Genomic DNA, 19,066 nt, shown 5'->3' with positions numbered 1-19,066 from the left:
ATTTAAAATTTTTTAATATTTAAAATTTTTAAAATTTCAAATACTGTGTTTTTTAGTTTTAGGATATCATTTGGTTCAAAAGAGTTTCCTTCTTTCTCTTGAAATCTCTAGTCTCTTCACTCAATATGTCTACTTTTTCCTGTAGATTCTTTAACATGGTTTTACTTTTTCAAGAAAAATATCGAACATGCCGTTGTCTTCCTAGAATGTCTTAAGTGATAACAAAAGAAAAATTAGCTTTTGTAAAAAAAGCTTTGTTGATAAATTGTTAAATATCTGTATATTTTTGGTGAGGGGTCTGTTTGGATCTTTTGCCAAGTTTTTAATTGGGTTGTTTATTTTTTATTACTGAGTTTAAGAGCTCTCTCTATATTTTGAGTATGAGTTATTTATTAGATATATATAAGTATTGAAATATTTTCTCTCATTCTGTAACTTATCTTTTCATTCTCTTAACAGTGTCTTATAGAGCAAAAGTTTTTCATTTTAATGAAGTCCAACTTACCAATTTTTTTCTTCCATGGGTCATGCTATTGCTGTTGTGTTAAAAAAACTCACTGCCAAGTCCAAGGCCATGTTAATCCTCTAGAAGTTTTATAGTTTTGCATATTCTTTTAAGGCCTGTGATCATTTTGAGTTAATTTCTGCAAAGGATAAAAGAGCAGTGCCTGGATTCATTCATTCATTCACTCATTTTCTTATTCATTTATTGATTTACTTACTTATCTATGTACTTATTTCACGTGATCTCCAGTTATTCTAACACTGTTTGTTGAAAAACTATCCTTTCTCCATTGAATTGCCTTTGCTTCTTTGTCAGAGATCAGTTAACTGTACTTATGGGGCCTATTTCTGGGCTATGTATTCTATTTGTCTATTCTTCCTTTTTTAAAAGATGTATTTATTTAATAAAGCAGGGGGAGGGGCAGAGGAAGATGGAGAGAGAGAATCTGGAGCAGATTCCCCACTGAGTGCAGAGCCTAATGCAAGGCTTGATCCCTGGACCCTGATATCATGGCCTGAGCCAAAATCAAGAGTCATACACTTAAAATGACTGAGCCACACAGGCACCCCTTCTGTTCATCCATTCTAAGGATATATCTATTTATTCCCTTAGCATGAACTCTGTCTTAATTATTGTAGCTTTGTAGTAAGTCTTGAAGTCAGTGTCAGGCCTACAACTTTATTCTTCTTCAGTATTGTGTTGGCTTGGTCTTTCACCTTTTGATATAAACTTTAGAATCAGTTTGTTGGCATCCACAAAAGAATTTGCTTGCATTTTGATTTTGATTTTATCAAATCTATAAGGATTCATTTGGGAATAAATTACTGATATGTTGACAATATTGAATCTTCCTATCCATGAACATGGATTATCTATTTGTTTAGATCTTTTTTGATTTCTTTCATCAGAGTTTATAGTTTTCCTTACATAGACCTTTTACATGTTTTGTTAGATATATCCCAGAATAATTTTTTTTTACTGCTAATGTAAATGGTATTGTTTTTTTTTAATTTCAAGTTCCAATTGTCTAGAAACATAGGAAAGCAATTGACTTTTACATATATTTTTAAAAGATTTTATTTATTTATTTTAAAGATTTATTTTTTTGAGAGAGAGAGGTGAGGGATAGATGGTGAGGGACAGAAGGAGAAGGAGAGAGGGAGAGAATCCTAAGAAGACTCCTCCCTGAGCATGGGGCCCAACCCTGAGCTTAATCTCATGACCCTGGGGCTGGAGATCATGACCTGAGCAAAAACCAAGAGTTGGACACTCAACCAACTGAGCCGCTCAGGCACCCCAAGACTTTATATTTATTTATTCATTCATTAATATTTTATTTATTTATTCATGAGAGACACATTTTATTTATTTATTTATTTATTTATTTATTTATTTATTTTTAAATATTTTATTTATTTATTCATGAGAGACACAGAGAGAGAGAGAGGCAGAGGGAGAAGCAGGCTCCACACAGGGAGCCCTATGTGGGACTTGATCCTGGAACTCCAGGATCACGCCCTGAGTCGAAGGGAGGCACTCAACCACTGAGCCACCCAGGTGTCCCCCAAGATTTTATTTTTAAGTAATCTAACCCAGTGTGGGACTTAGATTCACAACCTCATGATCAAGAGTCATATGTTCTACAGACTGAGCCAGCCGGATCCAATTTCTGTGAGGGACTGTGAGACTTTTCTACAGGAAAGCATTCTTAAGTGACCACCATTTCATTCTTGAAAGTCTGATCTGGTTAAAGTTCATTCCAAGATATATCTCTGTTAAGACCTGAACAGTTTACTAACCTGGTATTAGTCTTGGTAAAATGACCTACCTGAATCCTGAGTCACTCCTGGTCTACAGGTCCTCCTAGTTCACTTGAGGGCTAGAAGATCACCCAGGATCTACTTTGACATTGTATCTGGATCATTTGTGGAAACAGCGTATTTGCCTCTAGCCCCAAGGTCTGGAGTGGAAATGGACACGAGTAGTGGAAGGATAGGGAGGAAGGGTTACAAATGAAGGATATGCTGCCTGCACATGCCTCAGCATCCACTGTCTGAATCTCTTGTTCTTAGTGTTAGGCAGTCAGCCATTTATCCTTGACCTTTCCTATTAGCTTTGTTGCTTTCTCTTTCAACAGGTCAAATGGATGATGTACTGGATTATATTTGCCCTTTTCACCACAGCAGAGACATTCACCGACATCTTCCTTTGTTGGTAAGTACTCCAGGAATTGGGACTTTTCAAGGGAAGATGTTTCCTAGTGTCAGTGGAGAGGTGGAAAAGGTCTAGAAGCAGTTCCAAACCTTCAGAACAGAGAAGCAAGTTCAGAGATGTTAACTGGCATAGTTTTAATAAGTTAATCTATAAAATTGCTCTTCAAGTAAATATTTGTTCAATGACCTTATAAGAGCAGATATTGTTCTTATAGTATAATGATATAATGATGGACAAAATAAATGCAGTTCCTCAATGTAGTTGGTAAGGAATCATTAATATATCAAAAAACAAAAAGGAAGGAAACAATACACACAAGTTTTCCTTTAACTAATAAGGTTAAGTTTCTCTGAAACACCATTCACTCTCATCATAACTACTATTCACAATTGTATGTACTTTAAAAAATATTTATGTGTGTATATATACACACATTTTTATTTTTATTTTTTTAATTTATTCATGAGAGAGAGAGAGAGAGAGGCAGAGACAGGCAGAGGGAGAAGCAAGCTCCATGTAGGGAGCCTGATGTGGGACCGGATCCCGGGACTCCAGGATCATGCCCCGGGCTGAAGGCAGGCGCCAAATCACCAAGCCAACCAGGGACCCCCTATACACACATTTTTAAAAAAGATTTTATTTATCAGAGGGAGAGAGAGAGCAAGCGAGCATGAGCAGAGTGGGGGAGCAGAGGGAGAAGCAGACTCCCTGCTGAGCAGGGAGCCTATTACAGGGCTCAGTCCCAGGATCCTGGGATCATGACCTGAGCCAAAGGTGACACTTAACCAACTGAACCACCCAAGTGCCCCTTTTTTCTTTCTTTTTTTTAACAGTGGTATTATAGTATACATAACAGTTTGAATTTTGTTTATTAAATTTATGTTTTAAATACTTTCAGGTAAGAATAAATAGATCTACCTATTTTTTCAGTGGCCACATGGAATTTCATGGTATAGATGGACCATAATTTATTTAATAAATCCCCTTTCAATGGAAATTTTTTTTGCCTTACCAACGGTGCAGCTATTATAGCAATGGAGCAAGTAAAATCATAAACTAGGTCTATGTATTGATATATTGCATTTTCTGTGTTGTATGAATGTTTTACCATGGTCAGTTATCATCAGAGACAATAACAAAAATATATGTATTTTGGAGAAAATCCTTCTCCAAAGAGGATCAGTATGAACTTACCCTCCAGGGTGTCATAGGCCAAGGACCAGACCTGAACACCACTTCTGTGAATCCTGTTTTGTATCAGTGGTTTTAATGACCTTAGTATGTAGATTTCCCCCCTGAAGGGGCCTAGCTTTTATCTCCACTGGGAGAAATAGATGTCTCAGCCATTGTAGCCTCAAGCTGTAGGGAAGAAATGTGGGTTACCTAATTTAATGTATTTGTGCCATTCTGCACTTCCCTGTGCCCAAATAAACAATAGACTCAGGATGGGGCTAAGTCTCCAGATGCCTCCAGGAGTGGAGATGGAACTCTGTGGAGCCATCCCTCATTTAACCCATGCTGCAGGGGCTGGCACTAGGGGTCAGGCCCTGTATTGTGCAGAGCTGCATTGGGGAGGCTCTCGTGCCCCCACGGAGATGAGGGAAACAGGCCAGGTCCAGTAGGACTGTGTAATCAGTTAAATGTCACGGCCAGCACTACATGTCCTGCAGGTTCCTTCTGAACAATGTCCTGTGTGTGGTGCTGGGGCCTCCTCCTATCCCTCCTGTTTCTCCTATCCCTTCTAGAGAACGTCATGAGGGAATAGAGTTAGTCTTATGAGCTCTTTCCCAGGGATATCGGCATTTCTATCTCACTGCTTTTGGCTAAGTGGAAATCAGGTCTAATGATGGATGCACCCCTCCCTCGTAGCTGGAGTATGTTTTTACCCAGTCCTGGAACTTCAGAGTTTCATACTTAATAAGTGCTTATCAACTATTTCTGGAGTTTATTTGATTTTTATTTTTGGGACATGAATTAGCTTTCCATTGCTGCTGTAACAAATTGTCACAAATTTAGGTGCTTTAAAACAACAGAAATTTATTATTTCAGTCTCTGCAGGTCAGAAATCCAGGTAGAATCAACTGAGTCCTCTGCTTGGGGACCCATAAGGCCAAAATCAGAGCGTGGGCCAGGCTGGGCTCTTATCTGGAGACTCTGCGGGGAGACTCCACTTCAGGTTCCTTTAGATTGTTGGCAGAATTCAGTTCCTTGTGGCTGTAGGACTGAGGTCCCCATTTCCTTGACGTGAACTTCCTACTTCATCTTCAAGCCAACAATAGCATGTCAGATCCTTCTCATGCTTCAAATATCTGCTGTCTGCTACCAGCCAGAGAAAGATCTCTGCGTCTGCTTTTAAGGGATCCTGTTAGTAGTTTAGGTCTACCCCAATAATCCAATATAATTTCCCTGTTTTAAAGTTAGCTGATTGACCATCTCAATAATGTTCTCATAATCCCTTTTGCCATGTTAAGGGAACATATTTGTGGGAATAACATCAGGATGAGAATGAGAAGGTCATGGGATCAAAATTCTGCCCACCACAGGAGGGCCTCTGATACCTGATATTCTGGTGCTTGTGCACAGGGGCGGATAGAATCCTCCTTCTCCTAATCCACGTGGAGGCCTCTGCTGGCCGGTTTTAGCGGGAGCTGTCCAGGCGTTTTATGTATGGGAAGTGAGGGTCTTGTCCATCTTCTGCAGGGAAGAGGTTGGGAACCTTCCCTGCCTGCTTTAGTCCACAGTCTGGTCATGCCCTCAGCCTGCTTTCTCTCTCTCTCTTTCTCTTTTTTTTTTTTTTTTTTTTTTTTTGCAAACCTGCAGGTATTACAGGGCAAAGTCTTCTCACTTCCTCTGGGAATGGCACAGAACAGGCTGATCAGACAGAGCCCTTTTTCCCTTGCAGGGACATGGACACCAGCTCAGCAGCTCTGCACTCTCTTTATATTGAGAAAGAGGGGAGAGAGACAGAGAGATTGAAGCTTCTGTTCTTCCTGGAAGCACCTCCTGGCTTCCTGGGAAGCATCCTTAATTCTGGTTCACTTCCAGGATTGGAGATTGCCCCTCACCTTTATATTCTCTTCCTAACTCCTCGATCATCCCCACTGCCCTCTTTCCACCACTCTCCTAGGGCAGTTCTCTCTTCATAATTACCTTTTTTTTTAATTTTAAGATTTTATTTATTTATTTGACAGAGAGAGAGAGAGAGAGAGAGCATGCACACAAGTAGGCAGAGCAGCAGGCAGAGGGAGAAGGAGAAGCAGATTCCTCACTGATGAGGGAGCCCAACTCAGAACTCAACCCCAGGACCCTGGAATCATGACCCAACCTGAAGGCAGATGTTTACGAACTGAGCCACCCAAATGCCCCTTAACTTTCTATCTTGATGTAAACAGCAATTGTCTGTGGTCGCAGGAGAGATAGGATGGTGTCCTGTTTCACAATTTCTGTAGGCAATTTCATTTAATTTTTTAACATATACAAAATAATGTATCACATGGCACAATGAAATTGAAGCAATACACTAATTAGTAAATCTCTCCTCTCTTGGGCCTTCATTCTCTCTCCCCAGAGATATGACTGTTAAAAGTTACTTGTGTTTTCTTCCAGAAATTTTCTGTACACATTAATTGCATGTATGTTGACAATTTAATCACTTGTCCGGTCCTCTTAGGAAACATTTACCCCTCAGGAATGTGAAGGTATAACATCAGAAGAGTGGGAGCCTGCACCTCCCCCATGTACCCCAGTGCTGTTTACTTGCACCTGGGGAGGCAAATACATGCTAGAGCTTATCATCAAGGAATGAGCAGGATCCTTCTCTGCTTCTTGGGTGAAGGCTGAGATGATGGTAGGTCAGATGGAAGATGAGTTGGTTGGTGGTAATTGTGTGGCCAAATGAGCCCAGTGACCCTTATGATACCTGACAAGGGCCTGGTCTTGGGGTGATGATTCCAGGGGCAGTTTGAGATAATCCCCAAAGTATACTGTTAAGTGTGTGTGTGAGAGTATGTATGTGTGTGTATGTGTGTGGTGGAGAAGTGTGGTGTGGGAAAGAAATTATAGAATATTACCATGTGTGTATGGGGGATTGCTAAAGGAGTCATGTATAACCACATGATTTTATATTCTAGGCATCGCAAGTCTACTACTGAAAATGTTTTTGCTTTTGAAAAGAGACTAAAGGTCTGGGATGGGAGACTGTTATATACTCTTTTGGACATTTGAATTTTTAAAACCATATGCATGTACTACCTATTTAAAAAAAAAAACCACATCTTTTACATAAGCAACAAAAGTGCTGCTGTGTGACAGACCCCTTGGGATTCTGTGTGTATCCTGTGTTGATGCCTGAGCTTGCTACATTCATTTGCTTTCCCCTCGGGGCTGGCAAATAGTTGTTTTCAAGACAAAATTTCTTCCATTATTAACCACTGGAGGGTTCAAATGTGGAAGAATCACACCTCTCTTCCTTTGGCCTCTTCTCTCTTATGGCTGTGAAACATTAAACAATCTTGAAGTGACAGTATCCTGGAGTTGCTGAGGGAATATTCGGGAAAAGCCTGCCAGAGGCAGAAGGCAGCAGATCCAGGACCTCGTTGAGGAAAGCAGAGTGGGTGGAGCTGCTGATTTTGGGAGTCTGTGTGAGAGTTGAAGGCTCTGAACTGACTTGCCGGAAATTGCTCTTTATTTTCAGCTGCTTTATGGCGGGGAGGCAGGTGCGTGGGAAGGATCTACTTGTTTGATTCTTCAGACTAGCACAGGTGTCCTTTTCCCTCAGGGCATCTTGTTTTAAGCGTACTCAGGATTTGTTTTCATCAAGTATGGTAATATTCATAGACTCAGAAATGACTGTCATGAAGGAAGAAGTTCATTAAAGTTGCAGATCCCACATAGAATAAATATTGCTAAAGAAAATATTTTAATTGCTTACTTATTATTCATTGGCAGTAAATTGAGCAGGAATCACTTTTTTTCTTTAAATGCTGCCCTGTTATTGAAATACAAAATAGTGGGATAAGCACTGGGTGTTATGCTATACGTTGGCAAATTGAACTCCAATAAGTAAATAAGTAAGTAAGTAAGTAAGTAAGTAAATAAATAAATAAATAAATAAATAAAATGTAGCTCTAAAAAAAAAAAGAAATACAAAATAATTTGAAAGAAAAATACAAGAATACAAGAATTTGAAAAAAAAAAGTCGCAGTCCCTAGAAACAGGAGACACTGCATGTGGTGAGGTCAGTCAAGAGGCAGAGGTTGAAAGTGTGGGCAAGAACCTATATTGTGGTTTCCATGGAACGAACAGGCAAGGTAGGGTAAACATGTTTAGGATTAGCTAGTCTGAATACTTTCCGTGGGCTCTGGGGTGTAGGGGCTGTCCCTTGGTGGCTGGTACCTGGCCCTGGGGTGATAAGAGCAGCTGGAGAATGGCCCAGACTGCAAGAGCTCCTAAAGGAGGTGATTGGTGTTAGGGCTGTGGATTGTTTGGTTTGTTTATGAGAGGCTTGCTTGTGGAGGAGTTGTTTTCCTACCTTTAGGAATGGGCTGACCCAGGAGGGGCAGGCTCTCCAGAGTCAGGAAGGTCCCAAGACATCAAAGCATCAGAATACAGAAAATTAAAAAACATAGTATTAGTACACATCAGGACAGCCAAATATTGTTCCACAGGTTGTATCTAGCACAAGATATCTGGCCAGGATGGTAAGTAGGGCTAAAATTCAAATGAAGCCCTGTTCACTAGTTGTGGACCTGCAGGACTGCATCCAGTTGAAGGGGCTGACTTTTTCTTATTCATACAAAGGCACCACGACAGAGGCCCATTATGGCATTTGTCTCAGGTTACTGTTCTGAATCATTTGTGATTATTTGATCAATCTCTGTTTTCGTGACTGAGCCATCAGTTCCAAGGATGCAAGATAGTCCTTATCTGTTTCCCACTAGAGTGAAAGCTTCAAGAGAGCAAGGATCAGGTTTGCTTTGTTCACCACTGACACATCTTGGTGCTGGTAAATGTATATGTGATGACTAAATGGACAGTGTGCAGGATTTCCGACTCCAGATTTTTTTTTAATTTTATTTATTCATTCATGAGAGACAGAGAGAGAAAGAGAGGCAGAGACACAGGCAAAGACACAGGCAGAGGGAGAAGTAGGCTCCATGCAGGGAGCCTGACGTGGGACTGGATCCCTGGTCTCCAGGATCAGGCCCTGGGCCGAAGGTGGCGCTAAACCGCTGAGCCACCCGGGCTGCCCCCAACTCCAGAATTATATGTTACCTGTACCCTGAACTCTTCTTTTGACAACAAAAAGATCATCCTCTGTTCACCTGCCATAGAATTGATTAGGGTGAGTAGCATCCTCTTTGCTGGCTAGAGTTTGGCTCCTGTCCTTGACTCTTCTGGGGCCAAAAAGGCAGCCAAGCAGGGGAGGCTTTTTATTCTCAATCTGGAGATTCTTTGTCAGCTTCTCCCTGTTACAAATCCTCTAGTGGTTCATGCCTTCGCGGCTGCCAGTGAAAAATAAGCGACTGAATGTAGGGCACAGAGGGATATGGCTTTCTGAATCCACCAGCTGTGGCTGGAGCCCTGGCTCCAACCTAAAAAAATAAAACCCTGTAGGAAGACCCAGAGGCTGCTAGGCATGGCAGTAGGGTGATTGCTGAAGAGAACCTGGATTCCTGGCTTGCTTTGACAAAAAAAAAAGAAAATAAGAACCAACTTTCTTTTTTTAATTTTTTTTAAGATTTTATTTATTTACTCATGAGAGAAAGAGAGAGAGAGGCAGAGACACAGGCAGAAGGAGAAGCAGGCTCTATGCAGGGAGCCCGATGTGGGACTTGATCCCGGGACTCCAGGATCACACCCTGAGCAGAAGGCAGAAGCTCAACCACTGAACCACCCAGGCATCCCAGCTTTCAAAAGAAGCCTTGTAGGGGGTGCCCCTAGCTGGCTCAGTCTGTAAAGCATATGACTCTTGATCTTGGGAATGTGATTTCAAGCCCTATGTTGGGTGTAAAGATTACTTAAAAAAATAAAATCTGAAAAGAAGAAGAAGAAGAAGAAAAAAGGAGGCCCTGGGGTTTTGCTCTGTGTTTACAAGTGTACACATACACCATGGGTGGAAAGAGGAGGGATCCTGGGGCCTGCAGCCATGTGCAGGCAGGGGAGGTGTCTGTGTTGCTGGGTCTCATCCTTCATAGGCCCCGGGCAGTGTTGCTGAGACCCTAACAGAATGTGTATTTTCTCATCTCTCTCCAGGTTTCCATTCTATTATGAACTAAAAATAGCGTTTGTAGCCTGGCTGCTGTCTCCCTACACAAAAGGCTCCAGCCTCCTATACAGGAAGTTTGTACATCCCACACTGTCTTCAAAAGAAAAGGTAATTTATGCTGCTCAGCCTTTGACTCCTCCTAGCAAGTAAAAAATCTAAAAAGCAGTAAGTAAAAAAGACAGAGTGTTTTATTGTAGGAGACCTTAGATCGTCTCTTATCTGCCTCCAACAATTTGTTCCTTCTAATCTTTTTTTTTAATCTATTTTTCTGACATGTTTAGGAATAGTGGTGAAATCCTCAAGAAGATATTATGTATCATTATTTATTGAAAAACATTTCCATAAATTGAAACAAAGGCAACAAAAGATTCACTCATAATTCAACTCGCCAAACTGAATTTTCTTCCTTTTGTCCTGCTCAGCCCCTGTCCTTTTATAGATAATGGGTTTTTTTCATAGACTACTAAAAAATACTTTTAAAACTTAACATAGGAAAGTGGAAGCATAAAGTGATTAAATGACTTGAACTTGTACCCAGATAGCTACAGATAGACACTGGAAGATATGACATCTCTTGTGCAGTGTTCGGTGATAAATACATGCCTACCAGTGGAATCCCTGCTATTTTGGTACTTATCAGTTGATAAGTACTAATGAGAATAGTCATAATAATTTGTTTCCTACTATTTACCTTTTGTGTTTATTTTGCTTCAAAGTACTTCCCAAACATCTTTGCAATGAAAATAATAGATTTGTCTCATGTCATTGATGGGAAAAATCACAGGAAAGGGTCAGCAATAACTAAGCATTCAAGTAAGGATTAAATCTCTTGAAAATAATTTTAATTGTAAGCTGCTTATAAGATAATAGAACTGTATAAAATGATTTTTTGTTTAACATCTCTGCTGAACTTAATTTGCTGTATTTACTTTCAATAGATTGTTCTATTGGTTTTTTTTTTAAGATTTTGTACAATAATAAATGCATTACCTCTGTCTTACTGATTTGTTTTGATAACTTCTTTTCTATATGCATACCAGTCTATTTAAACCTTTCTTTGAAATAAAATCCTAAGTATACCAAAAAAACCCCTAAATACCAAAAAAACAAATACTTAACATAAACACAATATTTAAATTCTAAGATCTTCAGCATGTGTGCACATAACCCATTTGTACTTGATCTTCATAGTGATTCATGAACACCACAGTACATAGAAATTCATTTCTTCTTTTTTGACTTATTGTCTTAAATTGCCAAAAGTGGGATTATTGAGTCCAAAATTATATAATCCATTAATCAGATTACATGATCTTCTAAACTGATTGGGATATGACACTTAACAAAATAGGAGCACCAGAGGTGGCTTTTTATATAAATTTCTATTGTTTCTGAAAGTTGAGTACTTAGGACTTCTAGGGGGAGGCTTTAGGGGAAGGTATTAATTGGATGAGCAGATTACTACAGACATTTCCGAGAACTCTTTTAGGAACTAGGATACAGCACTGGCTGTCTCAGATGGGTGGATTTTGAGGAATGGGATCTCTCTCTTGCCCTGGTTGTCACATCCCTACTCTTTGCACTTACCTTTCTCCAGATGCTGGGTTTACCCTGAAGCCATCAGTGTCATTTCCATTGAAGTGAAGGAGACTGGCTCTTAAGAGCTGCCAAGAATCCCACCAGAGTCAGTCACGGGTCACAATGAAAACTTAGTGTGGTGACTTCCTGTGGAAGCCTTAAACAAGGAATGCACGGGGGTCGACTGTCCCACTTGATTCCTCAAAAAGGAAATGCACTGATATGCCGAACTTCAAATGAGACCAAGACCAAGTGTCATTGTATTACTAAACTCTGAAATGAGCTACTATGATGTACAAAACAGCTATTCTTTAAAAGAGAGAGAGAGAGAACATGAACAGGGGGAGCGGCAGAGGGAGAGGGAGAAGCAGACTCCCTACTGATCAGGGAGCCTGATGTGGGACTTGATTCCAGGACCCTGGGATCATGACCTGAGCCAAAGGCAGATCCTTTACCAACTGAGCCACCCAGACACCCCAAAACAGCTGTTCCTAAAATGGTGACAACAAAACAAACCAAATCAGACAAATGAAAAAATAAGCCAGAGTTGATGCAAATTTGAAGTAAACCACTATTTTTGACTTCAACCCTCTTTCCAACCTTCCCCTGACCCTGGAGATGATTCTGGATGACTTCTCATTTTGCTTTTATTTCATTATCTGTAAAATGATCTCCCTTATCAACAAAAATAGCACTCATCTCTTTCTGTGTCCTCATTTCTCCCTCTTGATACCTACATGGGGAGGTATTTGGACATAGTATGAAAAAGCTACAGAATAGAAGAATTTCAGAGCTGCAAGGACCTGACCCCTTTGAGATAAGAAGGTGGCAGTGCTTCTCACTTATTGAAACTAGCCACTGTGTTAGATGCTTTACTGGAATGATCTCATGTAATCCTCACTGTGTTCCATGAGTTAAGTACTGTCACAGTCCTCATTTTGCAGAAGGCTAAACACTTGCCGAGACCTGACAGCCAGTCTGAGGTCTGAGGTTAGATGTTCCATTCTTGGCATTCTCTCCCCCTTCAGTTCCTTCATTGTCTTATAGAGTGGCTGTGTGTAGAATGGCAGGATGGTCCACATTCAGGACCCTTGGAGCCTTCCTGGAAGGCTAGAGGACTTTAGGAACAATCCTAGGGTATTGCTCGGAAAAACCTTCTTGGATCAGTAAGTTGCTGTTTTTTCAAAATTCCTCTTTCACTTCCGTCTATCTCTTCTGTTTTTTCCCCTCCTCCTGGCTACCTTCCCCTCAAACACACCCCCCAAAGTGCCTATGACTTTTCAGTCCCAGTGCGAATCCATGATTGGGCAAGCTGCCAAGCCCAGTGCTCTGGAGGGAGAAAGAACAGAGATTTATTTGAGCCTTCCAACTCAGTGTGTCTCTGTTTTACCTTCAACAGGAAATCGATGATTGCCTGGTCCAAGCAAAAGACCGAAGTTACGATGCCCTTGTGCACTTCGGGAAGCGGGGCTTGAATGTGGCAGCCACGGCAGCGGTGATGGCTGCTTCCAAGGTACTGTTCGGGACCCTGAGCACCACAGCCACTTGAGCATCTCCCCTCCAGCCTGCCCTGCTTCTTCGTCACCCATGCAACTAGCACAGGACAGTCTCAGGACCAGTCAGGGGTTCTTCATTTGGGGGAGGTTCCCTTTGAAAATTGGATGGAGAAATTGGTGACTCTTGCCCCCAGGAAATCGTGCACATGCACACACATACATATATGCACAAACAATGTGTGCAATATTTAAAAGGTTCCCAGAGCTCCTGGAACTCATTATATATCCCAGATTAAGAACCTCTGAATTACTTGAAGCTTAAACTTGGGAGAAAGAGGAAAGAAAAGGGAGAAAGAATTGCTCTTCTCTGCAATTTCCCAGGGTGCACTGGGAAAGACACCTGAACTCAAAATAATCAGGTGGGGAGACTACCTGAGTGAGTGGGTGGCCCCACGCTCATGTGTTCCAGCAGACCCGGGTGGGGGAACCCAGGGTACCAGAAGAGGTGAGTGGTTCAGACACGGAGGAGGAGGATGTGTATAGCAGTGGCAACAAGACCTGGAGGAGGTTTGAAGTAAACACTGGTCGTGCAGGACATGGTGATGTAGACATCACTTCCTTCTCTTTTCCATCCAGCCCCATTCATGTCCTCTGTAGTCCTTCCTAGCTTCTTCTCACATCACATTCACCTTATTGCTTCAGTTTCTCATTATGTGCTCAGCCCTGAAATATTAAATTGGTAGTATTTCCCCCTGGAGTAAATTCAGCAAAAAACAGTAAATTGTGTTTCCTGCTTACATCCTTTACCCTCAGCCCAAATGTAGAGGAGGGGTCTATATTCAGCAAGGGGTGGAGGAGAGGCAGTTATGCCAATGTTTGGGCAGACAAACTGTCTGGGAGGTGAGTTGTATGATCAAAGGGAAGCCTTATGTCCCTAGGTGATGACTGAGGGCAAGGGAGGCAGAGTTGTGAAAGGCTTTGGAAGAGGATACTGACCTTGGTGCTCCATGAGCTCTGAGTGGTTGGTGGGATGGAGCATGTTCACAGCCAGCTAGGTCAGGGGACCGAGCTGAGTTTCTGTGTCCTGAACCAAGAGAAGCACATTAGGAGCATTTCTGGAAGAAAGACTTACCACTTGGGGCTGAGTGTTTGTTTGAAAAGTACTGTCCACCAGAAGTCAAGGAGTTCTACATACAAAGGCTGGGAGAGAGAGAAGGAAAACCAAAAGGGAATGATTCCTAATCATATTATAGAAGGACCAGCTCCTTCTATAATACAGAACTGTAATGAGGTGTCCCCCTTAGTCCAATAGCTGCTGGCAAAATGATAGATCCCAGTGAGTATCTTTAGAGGAGACATTCCACTTTGGTCTCCCAAGGAGATGTATCAGGATTTACAAAGAGCAGTGAATATCAAGATCCTTTTATTTGAGATGTAACCATTTTGTGCTTTTATTTTTAAGGTGAAAGATAAGAGAACTCAAAATTGCTAAATTGTTAATTCATCAGGTGAAGTTTGCAACATAGAGCTACAGAAACCTCCTCTCTGCCCCTCTCTCCACCCCATGTCCTCTGCTTCTGAAGCCTGAAGGAAGATGGGGATATATCAGGGTGGCTCAGTGTGGGTCTCCTGGCCATACAGCAGCATGTGTGTAAATGTTATTCTGACAGTAATTCTTTAGGGCCATCCTTTTCCAGGTCTGCCTCAAGCTGGAGCCTCCAGAGTCTTGATACCATCTTGGCCAGCCACCGCCAGCCCCTCAGACCACCCGGGGAAGCCTGTGAGCCTAGGCCTCTAGCCAGGCACCCTACAACAACCAAACATGAAGGAAGCTCTAGACAGTCTGAAACTTTGCCTCAGGAAATAACCGCTCATTAGTTCTTTCTAGTTGTGCTACAATAGTGAGGGGTGCCCGCTTCCTGTTGAATCTGGTTTCAAATGAGAAAACTTTTTGCCTTTTGGGGGCTTTGCTTTCCCTCTCTTGATATAAATATCTTGAGAGAGAAACACAGCTTCTCTTCCAAAAATAATGCCCTCTATTTTTGAAACAGATGTGTATTAAAAAAAAAAAAAAAAAGGAAGAAGTAAAATCCAGTCTGGCTGAGGGGTAAATCAGTGGTTTCCACAGCAACAGCAGATCACTTCAGGCAGGGGTCAAGGGATAATGACTCACCAGTGAGTCCAAATCTGGCTTTCATGTCCAAACCACCTGGGAAGCTTTGTTTTCATTTTTTAATAGATTCTCAGATGTGCTGATTCAGAATCTCAGGCAGTAGGCCCAATCTCTATTTTTAACAAGTTCTCCAGATGATTCTTAAGCAGCCAGCTCTGTACAGGTCATTGCCTCAGGCCCCATCCAGAACCAGAAGTGCCCAGGTGATTAGGGTTAGAGCACTTCACTTACATTCCTGGAATGCAGACTTAGCTTCTTAGAAGCATTAACCTTGAGAATGAGAAAGTGAGGTGTGTGTGTGTGTTTCATTTCCTTAAAACTTCATGCCAGTTGGGGAATACTACGGTGGGAATACAAATTTTTCTCCCTCTCTGTAATGCTCCAAAGAACCTAGCACAGTGCACTGCACCCAGCCGAGCCCTGAACAACCTTGGTGATTCCCCCGGGGGAATAGAGCAGTTTTGTAGGGGGGAAAAAAACCCAGCATCCTGGCAAATCCCCCATGACTATACTTTAATGTCCAAACCAGAACATCTGAGAGTGAAAGGGGTGCTGGAATAATTATACCAGGAATAGGTATGAGGCCTGTCCCAAGCAAACCAGGAATTAGGATCACCCTACTCATAGCTCCATTTTACAACTCTTGTACCTTGCCTCTCTCCTCCCAAAAAACACCCTCAACTCACAAATTGGTTCTAACTCTAAATATCTACTGCATTTAGCTAAATGGACCCACAAGAGAGTGTGAGGCAACTGAGAGACTATCTCTTACTTCAGACATATTAGGGGTCAGGTGCTTGGATGAGGGGTCACTGCTCCCCTGTCTTCTGTTCTTTTTTCCATCCTTTAAAGCCTCCCAGAAGGGAAGTATAGAATTTAAGAGATCTCTTGGTTATATTTTTTCTTTTCTTTTTTTTAATTGAAGTATAATCGACATGTAAAATTATGTTAGTTTCAGGTGTACAACCTAATGCAGCCACACTTTGAGTTAATCCTTTATTTTCTTGTAACATTGAGTCCTGAGCCCTGTCCCTAAAAACAACACAAAACAAAAAAACAACAACCAAAATTGAAGGTTTGCAGGATTTTTGCATCATCAAGAAAAGTGAAGAAACTTTGTGCGCCATATTGTACCAATGTAAGTTGTTATTAATGTTAACGTTGTTTTATCTTAGAACTAGAAAAACAAAAACAACACAATTACACATGGGAAATTCCTCCCCAGGCCTACTAACCTCCATCCCACTCCCACTTTTCCCCAAGGTCTAATCCTTCTCTCTGGAAGTGTCGATGCATCTTTTCTTTCTATGAAAACTGCTCTGTCTCCTTCCTGAGGACACCCTTCTCTAGGACCATCTGTCTAAATGTCCCTTGTCTCCGAGTTGGCTCTGCGCCTGGATATTGGATGTTTCCTAGCCAGTAATTCCACCTAGCGGGAAAGTTTTTCGAAGACTAGAATTGGAAGTCTCTCTCTCTTTTTAAAAATAATGCTCTAGAATAAGTGAAGCACATCCTCACACAAAAGAAACCATGTGAGAAAAACAATTGATCAAAAGTTTGAAAACTGAAGTGTCCATGGCACCCTATGGCTCTTGAGCTTGGAAGCATATATTAGGTCTCTTGCACCTGCCCAGTTCTTAGGCCTGGTAAACCAACCTTTTTACTTGTCTCATAATTTGGAAAATAATGTTATTTTACTCCCTCTAGAGATCCTATCCCTAGAACAGTTCCACTGGAAGCAATATTATTGGTAAAGTCATCTGGTTAATACACTGCTCCAAGTAGTGTTGGCATTCTATGGATTTGGGATTCTTCTGCCCCAGATTGTGTATGGGCTTTTCTCCCTCAAATCTAATATTTCCTATTATATTGTTAGCTTCTGGAGGTGAGGGTCTCTAGATTCTTTTCCTTTGTTTCTTGCTTAGAAAAAAAAAAAAAACACAGAATAAAGAACCTAACAATACCTACTTGTTTAGTGTTCTACACTCATAGCTACTCATCAAACCTTGTTGATTGATCCGAAGAATAAACTTTTTTGATTCTCTAGTCCTGCTCTGTTCAAGTGGTTATTTATATGAATTAGTTAAAAGTAAGTTAGTGTAAAATTCAGTTCCTCAGTCATACCAGTTGCATTTCCAGTACTCAGCAGCCATAGTATAGCAGGTGGCTGGCACAGATACAGAACATTTCCAATTCCAACATCACAGAGGTGTTTTTTTTTTTTTTTTTTTGGCAGCACTGCCCAAGTCCTCTCTGAAACCTCTTGGGTTATCTTTGCCTTATTTTCACCCCTTCACCTGCAGTGCCCTAGCTTTGACAGGACCCCTCCTTTACCCACTCAGCACTTTGGGGCCTCTGTATGCGAGGTTGATCAGCAAAAATAGGGAAATAGAAATGCAGCTTATAGTGTCACCCATGGTATCGCTTTCTTTTCTCCATCTTCTTCCCTGGTCCAGCCCCACTTTTACACCATGACTCCATTTCCCCAATTTGCCAGTCAAAACTCAGGCACTCTATCTTATGGTGTGGTTAGCACCCACCAGAGTATAGCCAAACCTTGGTTATAGCCCTAGCATTTTAACAGCTGGGAACAAGCCACAGAGAGACAAATCCTGGTGTTTTCCCACTCATTATTTAAATTCCCACTCAATTTTGCCTTAAAAATAAAACTCTACAAAACAGTTTGCATAGTTTTAAAAAAATTCCTCTATCTTTAATTCCTTATCTTTATCTTTTATCCATCACTGCTTTATCTAAACTTCTTGCTTGAAATAAATTCTGCTTTCAAACCACTGTGAAACTATTTTTGGAATCAGAAGCTCATTCCCAGAAGTTTGTAAGACTAGTGACTTGGGGCTTCTGGCCAGACTGGAGTTGTTTGCCTTTGCCTTTGGTTTGTTGTTTTTCTAGCTGCCTATTGTGTACTGATTAGTTGTAAACAATGTGTTTATAATTCATCAGAGGGAAGGTATTCATTTCCCTTTTATAAAACTTCCCTGTATGGACTCATGCTCAGAAAGTATTTCCAAGGAAGAAGAAAAGACTGCTTTCCCTTCCACATCCCTGTGTCTCACTTCACAGTCACACCTCGTGTCTCCTCCATCCAAGTAGCTGAGGAACATTAACCAACCATTGTGCTAGGTTAGGTGAAGTTAGCCTTCTTTCTTCCATTTTAGCCAAGGAGCGTGTGACATAAAATTAATATTTAGAATTCACTACAGCAAACAGTTTTACACACCAAGATTATCTAAACTATTATGGACAACCTGCTGAAAAAGTTTGGAAGTATTGCCTACCCTCTACGTCTCCCAAACAAATTGACTTGCACCCAAGCTAAGCTTTCTGCAACTTGTTGATGCAGAATCACCCAAGACTTCCTGCCAGTGCAGGTCTGCCATGTTCACCTTTGTCTGCAACACTCCATCTTTCTGGATTCCTTTTCTCCTGTGTTTCTACCAGGACGGCTACCTCACCTCTGTGCACCTGGTAGATGTTTAGGCAGAGGAAAACAAACAAGCTGCAGAGCCACCAGTCAGCCGATAAAGAAGAACTGGGAGCTCGCACAGATGTCTCTTGCCCCTTCTGTTCCAAGTTTACCTGTGGAGGTTATATGTAGCTGGATGCATCAAGGGTCTAAGTGAGAAGAGAGAAGCCCACCTGCTTACCTGGTCTCTGAAAGGAGCCTGGTGGAACCTAGGAGGTCTGAGAAGGCATTTTTTAAGATTACCTGTGAGCAGAAAGAGCTGTTTCTTGGCTGTGGCAATGTGGCACCTTCTTGGTCACCTCCTCCTCCCTTACTCTCCTCTCCTGCTTGCTCCCTTCCTTCTCCCCTC

The 19,066-nt window shown here is 41.5% G+C and overlaps 1 protein-coding gene across 6 annotated transcripts in view; it reads left to right on the top strand.

Annotated features, from left to right (window-relative positions):
- Positions 1–19,066, top strand: part of REEP1 (receptor accessory protein 1) — a 101,028-nt gene that overhangs the window by 56,599 nt on the left and 25,363 nt on the right. For all 6 annotated transcript variants that reach the window (XM_041756340.1, XM_041756338.1, XM_041756341.1 and 3 more), the window contains exons 3-5: positions 2,643–2,719; positions 9,974–10,094; positions 12,964–13,077. In XM_041756340.1, coding sequence (XP_041612274.1) covers positions 2,643–2,719; positions 9,974–10,094; positions 12,964–13,077 — 312 coding nt within the window. The remainder of the gene's footprint in view (positions 1–2,642; positions 2,720–9,973; positions 10,095–12,963; positions 13,078–19,066) is intronic.

The sequence above is a fragment of the Vulpes lagopus genome, chromosome 5, assembly GCF_018345385.1.
Source record: "Vulpes lagopus strain Blue_001 chromosome 5, ASM1834538v1, whole genome shotgun sequence".
NCBI lineage: Eukaryota > Metazoa > Chordata > Mammalia > Carnivora > Canidae > Vulpes > Vulpes lagopus.
This window is presented reverse-complemented; position numbering and strand designations above follow the sequence as displayed.